The sequence below is a fragment of the Schistocerca gregaria genome, chromosome 1 (assembly GCF_023897955.1).
Source record: "Schistocerca gregaria isolate iqSchGreg1 chromosome 1, iqSchGreg1.2, whole genome shotgun sequence".
NCBI lineage: Eukaryota > Metazoa > Arthropoda > Insecta > Orthoptera > Acrididae > Schistocerca > Schistocerca gregaria.
This window is the reverse complement of record NC_064920.1, coordinates 447,631,847-447,640,695: the sequence shown is the minus strand read 5'-3', so window position 1 is coordinate 447,640,695 and position 8,849 is coordinate 447,631,847. Positions and strand designations below refer to the sequence as shown.

The window sequence follows — 8,849 nt, the reverse complement described above, 5'->3', positions numbered from 1 at the left end:
GTATCCTTATGAAACAGGGCCAGTTTCCCCTGTCACTAGCAGATAGTAATAATGAACCAGATCGCGATTCGATGACAGAAGTACGAACACGTGGATCCACGTGCAGGGCGGTGAACAGCGCTGCTGAGCGGCTACCTGGGGGAACTACGGGCCCGGAGCAACAAACGATCACCAACAATGGCGGCGGGCGTGGTGGGGCAGACCGCTGCGTATATTAAGGCGGGCGCGGCGCTGGCCAGGCACAGGCGTCGCAATGCACACCGCCGTGGTGGCTCTGCTGCTGGTAGCAGCTGCTGCCTGCATCAATGCAGCCGCTCTGCAAGGTTAGTCAACTGCCCGCTGCACAAATTTTTTAATTGCTTCGTATACTGAGCTTTACGAAAGTTCCTTTCCTAATCGAGCATCGAAGTCTCCAAGTCAGGGGAGTGTTTCCATTTCGAATTGTGTACGCTTCATTTCGGACTTTGATATTGTTATAGAATGGTTTGATCTTTCAGATGGAGATATTTCGACAGAATAACGTTTCGGCTTTCGAATAGCTATATAATTCCAGGCATGAAGAGTGTCCTTATTCCAGTTTTTGATACGTTATGTGGGTGATACGTCATACTGCTTCCATGTGATTTCCTGAAGTACTGGCGACTACAACGACGAGAAATGTTATTAATTAACTTTTGTGGTGTTGTCTTGACTGTGGAGCTCTCTCATGCAGAAAATATAGTTAATGTTGAGACAGACGCACCCTGATCTTCACTGCAATTTGCCTCGGTGCAAATATTCAGTTTCAATTTGTTGTACCCCGCCGTTAAAAGTGATAACAGTAGTGGCTAGACTACTAGGCAGACTAGACACGAATTAATAACGAATTGTCTGATGAAGAATTTAGCAGCTGTGGATATTTTTAGTATCACGTAACAGGAGCTTAAGATTTATTTGGATTTCTGTTACATGCTGTGAGTTCTGGGAAACTAGAATTTCTCGTTAGGCATTAATTCATCTACTAACAAAAATATGTCACTTTATTGTGTTATTTCTGTAATTTCACTTAAAATACGATTAGCAACTGGTTTCAGATTCTCTTTTCTGAACACTAGTAATTCGTAGTTTTGTGTTCACTCAATTCTCAGATTACATGTCAACACATCAGAAGTAATATAATTGAATTTTGGATTGCAGTACATGAACCGGCGGGAAAAAATCGGCCAAAATCGAAATAATGTCGAAGCCTGACGTATGTTAGAACGAGATATAATTAGGTGAGAAGCATGGTCAATTCACGCTGTTTACATTTATTTCAATATCTCAACTTTTCCGGCATGTCAGTAGCGAAATTCCAACTAGTCGTAACAGGTACTGCGGGTGTTCTGAACCTGTTATTGGCAGAACAATATTTATTTTCAAAGTTCGAGAAGCATATCGATATTATTCCAATGAGAACTACAAGTAAAGAAACAATAAGACATCCAACGAAATTACTGTTTTACGTCCCTTCAATAACGAGTTCAATAGAGACGAAAATACGTATGTAGTTTCACTCTTTGAAGCAAGTGTTTAATGAATTATGAAAATTAAATTTTAGTTACTCCGTAGCCCCGAGAATTGTTCATTACCGGTAGTAGACTTGCAGTTATCAGATACGGACAGCAGAGCAAAGGCTTTTTTATGGGTATCTGAACGTTTGGTCACTAACGTGTAAGATGAGAACACACCTGACAGATCAAAGCGCACTGTGTAAACGATTCAGTAACTGATACTTTCAACACTTGGAAAGACAATATTATATTTCATGCTTAAAACCGAAAAATTATCTCGTGCCAGTAGAGGCAATACTGAATAATTCAGGTGCAAATTTGTCAAAATATACGCATATAGCTAGTTTATGAATACAGCCTGTGATCACAAGGAGGTATAACGTAGAGGTTTTCAAAAGAAAATGCTTTCGAAACTTGTGATTACCGTACGTAGCGTCAAAGGACACGAACTAATTCCAGGCCATCAGCCTGTCCACTGAGGCCGAACCGCACAATAACCCTGGGTTCAGTGTGGGGCGGCGGTAGGGTGAGTGGACTGCTGTAGCCTGTTGTGGGGTTGTGTACCACTGAGGGCTATGGCGGGGACGAAGCCTTTCCGTCGTTTCCAGATCTCCAGTTCAATACATACATACATATATACATCCTCTTGTTTCTTCTTCACTGACGTTGTAATAACGCTTCTCTGTGTTCTATTTTTAGTTTCTGTGTATCCTGACAGTCCTGAGTCTGATGTGAGCACTTTGTCGTTTAAAGAAGTTGCAACCAGACGCGCAGAGTGGGCGTGGCGGCTCTCTGGCAGCGAACGTGTGTTGCAGCTGCTGAGTCGCTGAGGGAGCGGCGCGAAACGGACTCGGACGCACACCACGGCCACCACGGCCACTGGCACGGCCACGGACACTGGCACGGACACGGACACGGCCACGGCCACGGCCACGGACACGGCCACGGCGGTCACGGAGGAGGCCACGGCGGTCATGAGGGTGGACATGGAGGAGGAGGACACGGAGGGGGAGGGGGAGGAGGAGGTCACGGAGGAGGAGGACATGAGGGCAGTCATGGAGGAGGAGGTCAAGGAGGAGGAGGAGGAGGCCAAGGAGGAGGCGGAGGAGCGGGAGGAGGAGGAGCAGGAGGAGGGCATGGCAAACCAGGTGAGTGTCTGCGCAGCCCTAGCATAGCAGCAGCGAAGTTCACATTTGACACTCAGCCCAGAGGTAGCTGGTTTGAGTTATTTAGTGCTTTTACCCAAAGAAGATACACGATAGCTGAAATGGGCTCTGCTCAGTTGCTCCTTGTGAATTGCACGACAAGTCGTTGCAGGCGCCTCTACAGTAACGTCTCAATGTAGACTCAGTTCTAGGAGATTATGATTTTCAGTCTGTATTCAGGGCAGCATTTTTCATTCTGCCGTTGGAAACTGGCAACAATGCTCTCAAGTGCTAGGAGCCTTCTCTCGCCAAATGTAGAAGCAAAATAGATGTTCTATTATCAGAATTTTATCGGCCAGGTAGTGTCACAAACAGCCATTGTGTGGTGTGTGGCAGAGGATACCATGTACATTTGGTAATGATTTCCTTTATTGCTAAACTCACAAATGGAGAGAGAGAAAAACGAGTTTCTACACATAAATTTTTGGATGGGATCCGCCTTTAGCAAAACACAATTTAGTTTTTTATCCCAAACATGTTTCACTGCAATTGCAGCATCGTCAGTGGGCTTTTATTTTATGGCTGTTAAACATAAAGAATGTTCTTTACTGTTTGTACACGTGCACGTATTAGTTTTTAAAATAGTAAATACAAATTTTTCAAGAAGGCATAAAATTATCTATTTATACGTTTTTACCACATGGTGTGGTTTTCCTGAGGTATTATCTACCTCACCATATGGTAAAAGGTATGAATACATAATTTTATGGGTTCTTGAAAAATTTGTAATTATGATTTTAAAAATTAATATTTACATGTGTACAAAGAGTAAAGAACATTCTTTACGTTTAACAGCCATAAAATAAAAGCCCACTGATGATGCTGCAACTGCAGTGAAACATATTTGGGATGAAAAACAAAATTTTGTTTTGCTAAAGGCGGACCCCATCCTAAAAACATATGTATTCTTAAAGCAAACACGGGCAAAGGAGCTTCAACCTCAGGATGAGTATTTATACGCCTACATCAGAGCCCTAATTTCTCTACTCTTGCCTTCGCGGTCCCTGAGCTACATATGTAGTCACGGCAGTAGAATCGTCCTGCAGTCAGTTCCAAATACCCGTTCTCTAAATTTTCTCAGTTTCGCCAGAAGAGCGTCATCATCCTTCCAGAGATTCTCATTAAAGTTCACGAAGCATCTCCATAACTCTCGCGTGTTCGTTGAACGTATTGCTAGCAAATCTACCAGCACACCTCTGAATGACATTGATGTCTTCCTGTATTCCGTCCCGGTGGGGATCTCGAAAATTCGAAGAGTAGAACTCAGGAATGCGTCGCCGAAGTGCCCTGTATGCAGTCTGCTTAACAAATGAGCTACACTCTTCTAAATTCTATCAGTAAACGGATGTGGATAGCTCGCTTTCCCTATAACCGTCCTTACGTGCCCGTTGCAATTCGTATCGGTTTGCCACATTACGTCTTGATAATTAATCGATGAGACTGCATCAAGCAGCACACCACTAATAGTGTATTTGAAAACTACAGGGTTGTTTTTGCTACTCGTCTGCACTAACGTACATTATTATAAATTTAGCGCAATCTGGCATTCGTCACACCAAACAGAAATTCTGTCCAAGTCATCCCCTATGTTACTACAGTCACTCAAGGACGATACCTTCCTGTATACTACAGCGTCAGCAGCAAACAATCGGAGACGTAACTGATGTTGAAGCTAGTCCAACTACCCAGTCCAGGCATAGCATTTAAAAATTGATTGGAATATTAACATTTTTTACGAATTTACACAAACTCATTTGGTTCAATTGTTACCACACATGCAACTCTTTCCTCACAAAATTGGAGACCATATCCATTACAGAATGCGAGAGTCTGCTGCATAACAAATGCTCAGAGCAGAGTCCAGTTAAAAGAGAATCATAAGTGTCTAGAAGAAAATGTATAAATGGTCTGCTGCCTATTTTTATAAGTAAATAAAATTAGTAATACAGTCTCGCTGAACACGAATTACTAATTAGTTTAGTGGTGAATCGTGCGCTCAACCTTCCACGCTCCCTGCAGGCGCCGCACCGCCACGCTGTTCCCTACTGTCTGTTGTGGAGTGACGCTTGCAACTATGTACGCACTCAGCAAGTCATTAACCTGTGCAGTGCAGTGGGTACTTCGCATCAGTATTTGGCAATCCCTTTCATTTTCCACGCACGTACAGAACTACGGAAATATGACAGACTAAATACATGCTTTAATCTCTACTTTAATTATTGGAGAGGTTTACCATTGAAGCATTAGAACAGTAGAGTGGTCCACCACGTACGTTGGTATTTAAATTTATGCAACAGGGGAGAAAAACATTGCCTGTCTTCCAAAAGCTTCATCTTAAGTTTCTTTAGCATCTCTATTACATTTTAGTAAGGGCTGCATCAAACTGCTACGGTCCAAGAAGGGCATCTCCGAATGGTTATGTCTACTGTCAAAAATTGATTGTAATTGATTAACTCAGTGGCAATGGTTGAGCAGTTTAGTGTTAACGTCTGTTTAGCTCCCACGGAAAATATTACGAGATCTGACGGAAAAGTTGCTCCAAATTTTTGTACTTGTCATTCGTTCCTTCAAGAGTTTAACACGTTACTGCGTGTCGTTTCCCGTGGGGCTAAGCAGGAGCTCCGCTGATTTTGCCTTCCAGAGGGTGGAAGGAGCACGTATGTTGTAAAGTGTTCACCCACTGCCAGTGAGTTGAGTCATATTGACGTAGGCTGGCACAGTAACAGGTGGTAGCTCAAGGTCTAAGAATGTCGCTCGCAGCTGCACAACGACTTATGTAATGTTAGAGTTGCGAAAGGACATGAGTCTTTTTTTATGTAGCTAGTGTACATTATTAATCCGCCCTGTGCCAACAATATGTTGACCTGCTGAACATATTACTTTAATGGTTCCCGTTTCTAAGTAAACAACCACTCCGTCGTCAGGTCGCGAGTGTCCTACCGGTACCATCCTACCGCCGTGTCATCCTCGGTTGAGGATGCAGATAGGAGGGGCTTGGGGTTAGCACACCGCTCTCACGGTCGTAAGATGGTATTCTTGACCGAAGCCGCTACTATTCGGTCGAGTAGCTCCTCAATTGGCATCACGAGACTGAGTGCACCCCCAAAAATGGCAACAGCGCATGGCGGCCTGGATGGTCACCCATCCAAGTGCCGACCACGTCCGACAGCGCTTAACGTCGGTTTTCTCACGGGAACCGGTGTATCCACTGCGGCAAGGCCGTGGACAATACTATCACCTCTCAAAATATGTACAGCAAAGACACTGCAGTAGAAAAGATTTGCTTCGCAATATCGAAGATGAAGGAGTTCTCATAGCTCTTAAGGTTTGTATTTTAGAGCTCATGTTTACTTGACTTTTGCATCGGCTGACAGCTCCTGTCACACCCCTCAATATTGGCTATTCCTCGTGGGACCCTCTGTTAGTCTTTGGAACAGTTCAGTTACTTACCTTGTGTGCAGATATTTTGGTAAATAAGAAAATCGTCATCATCATCTCTCACAGTTTCACCCACTGATTTCCCTGGAACGGAAGCCTCTCCACCTACTTCCGTCTTCCCTCTATATTTCTGTCGCTACTGTGGCTCAGTATTTTTCGCTTTGTTACATTTTCAACTTATCCGTTGACCATCTGCTTAGTCTCCTCTCCTTGTACATTTAGTATGCCACATTCTTACCTTTATGACGGATTTATTTGTTCCATATCATTCTCCTTTACTTATCTCTTGTGCATTTCTTCTATTTTCATGCATTATGCCTCACTATTGCTTGAAACGTTCGGCTGTTTTCAGTGACATGTTTACTACAGGTCTGTCCTCTTTTTTTGTCGGGACTAGCAGCTCACACTTCTTTGCATTATTAAGTCCAGGCCAAATTCTTGCACAGATTATTCTCAGACGTCCTACTGTTTTTGTTGTTCTGTGAAATACAATATGAAATTTGGGGCAGGAGGCGGTGGCAGTGGCAGTATCAGCGGCAGTGGATCCTCCAGCAGCTCCCAGAGTGGGGTCGTTGGTGGCGGCGGCGGCAGCGGCAGTGCCAGTGGTAGCCAGTCTTCCAGCAGTTCCCAGAGTGGCGCGGTAGGAGGAGGGAAAGGCAGCGGAAGCATCAGTGGTAGCCAGTCTTCCAGCAGTTCCCAGAGTGGTGCTGTAGGAGGAGGGAAAGGCAGCGGAAGCATCAGTGGTAGCCAGTCTTCCAGCAGTTCCCAGAGTGGTGCTGTAGGAGGAGGGAAAGGCAGCGGGAGCGCTAGTGGTAGCCAGTCTTCCAGCAGTTCCCAGAGTGGTGCTGTAGGAGGAGGGAAAGGCAGCGGAAGCATCAGTGGTAGCGAGTCATCCAGCAGTTCCCAGAGTGGTGCTGTAGGAGGAAGTGGGAGCGGAAGTGGTAGTCAGTCTTCCAGCAGCTCCCAAAGCGGTGCCTTTGGAGGTGGCTATGGCGGCCTCAGCGGCAGTGGGAGCAAGTCTTCTAGCAGCTCCCAGAGTGGTGCCTTCGGAGGTGGCTATGGCGGCCTCAGTGGCAGTGGGAGCAAGTCTTCCAGCAGCTCCCAGAGTGGGGCCATCGGAGGTGGGTACGGTGGCATGAGTGGCAGCGGCAGCATGTCTTCGAGCAGCTCCCAGAGTGGTGCCTTTGGAGGAGGCTACGGCGGCCTTAGTGGAAGCAAGAGTTCGAGTCAGTCAGCGTCCGAGAGCGTCGGCTATGGTCACAGTGGCTCCGTCTCGGGCAGCAAGAGCTCCAGCGCAAGCGAAGCCGTCGGCTACGGACGCTGATCCTGACCCACGCTTTGTTCCCGGTTATCTCAGCACTTACGTTAACTCGGCTGATATCTTGGTGTAGTTAAAGCCCGTGCTTGCACTCAGATGTCTTACTTGTCCTCCATTCACACTTACTGATACGTCGATCGGTTACGTGGCGGTGAAGCTTGCAAAAGCTCTCTTTTCTATGTAATGTGTTTTGTGAACATTATTTTCTTGTATTTTTTTCGAACATGTCCTTTCCAATCTCAGGTAAAGGTACGAGCATGTGGCTGACCTAGAACTGATTTGAAACTATTTTTTGATAATTATAATGTTAATTTGCAATCTACAAACCCAATTTTTGTTACTATTATATTGTCGATATTCCACAGGCAAATATATAAAGGAAGAATCGAATGTTGTTGAAAATAAAGTTATGTTGACGCAATTGCCATACTTGACCTCAAACTTTTTATTATTTATTTTTTTTAGACAAAGAACGTTTCACTATTTCTACATCTGAAATTTTTGTCGCAAGTTGCTGTATAGTGAATGACGCATCATTTGTTAGTATCAGTACTCGTATAGCCCCCCCTTCCTGCTCCACTGTTTAACTGAATTACGCGAAGTGTTTTTTTAAAATTTTTGTCTAGTATCGTCTGTCGTCGTATTTGAAGTGGTATGATATACCTATGATGTACAATGTCGAATGAAATTTGCTGAGAATTTCTATGAGTTCTCACAGAGAGAAGCAAACCTGGATACGAATCTCAGTCTCTCGTTTGACTTCACCACAACCAAATGTATGTGGCTATTCTAACCTAACCCCTAGGATGCATGGTGCCAAAAAACACACATGAATGCATATGCAGGGTCTCAAAGGCCCTGCCCTAATTTAAAAGCCGGCCGCGGTGGTCTCGCGGTTAAGGCGCTTAGTTCGGAACCGCGCGACTGCTACGGTCGCAGGTTCGAATCCTGTCTCGGTCATGGATGTGTGTGATGTCCTTAGGTTAGTTAGGTATAAGTAGTTCTAAGTTCTAGGGGACTGATGACCACAGATGTTAAGTCCCATAGTGCTCAGAGCCATTTGAACCTAATTTAAAATTTTCCTCTTTTCATATAATCATTCTTTGTGGTTAAATTTTTTTTGTCAAATTTTTTGTCATATTGAAAGATTCCTAAGATACAGTAACAGGATCTGGGGGGCCTGATTAACATATTATTATTTTTTTTTAAAAACTGTAAGAGTGAATTTTTATTAGTTACATCCATTTACATACGACATATACAAATTATTTTATTAATTCACTTATAAGTTGCAGTTCATTTTGTAACATTTGTTACAACCAATTTCTTCAATTAAAGCATACTCATTATTCACAA

The 8,849-nt window shown here is 44.2% G+C and overlaps 1 protein-coding gene across 1 annotated transcript; it reads left to right on the top strand.

Annotated features, from left to right (window-relative positions):
* Nucleotides 1-239: 239 nt before the first annotated feature.
* LOC126352026 (uncharacterized) lies at nucleotides 240-7,927 on the top strand. The gene is made up of 3 exons (XM_050002652.1): nucleotides 240-323; nucleotides 2,348-2,680; nucleotides 6,685-7,927. The coding sequence occupies exons 1-3, from the start codon at nucleotides 254-256 to the stop codon at nucleotides 7,497-7,499; spliced, it is 1,218 nt and encodes a 405-aa protein (XP_049858609.1). The 5' UTR covers nucleotides 240-253; the 3' UTR covers nucleotides 7,500-7,927.
* Nucleotides 7,928-8,849: the final 922 nt, after the last annotated feature.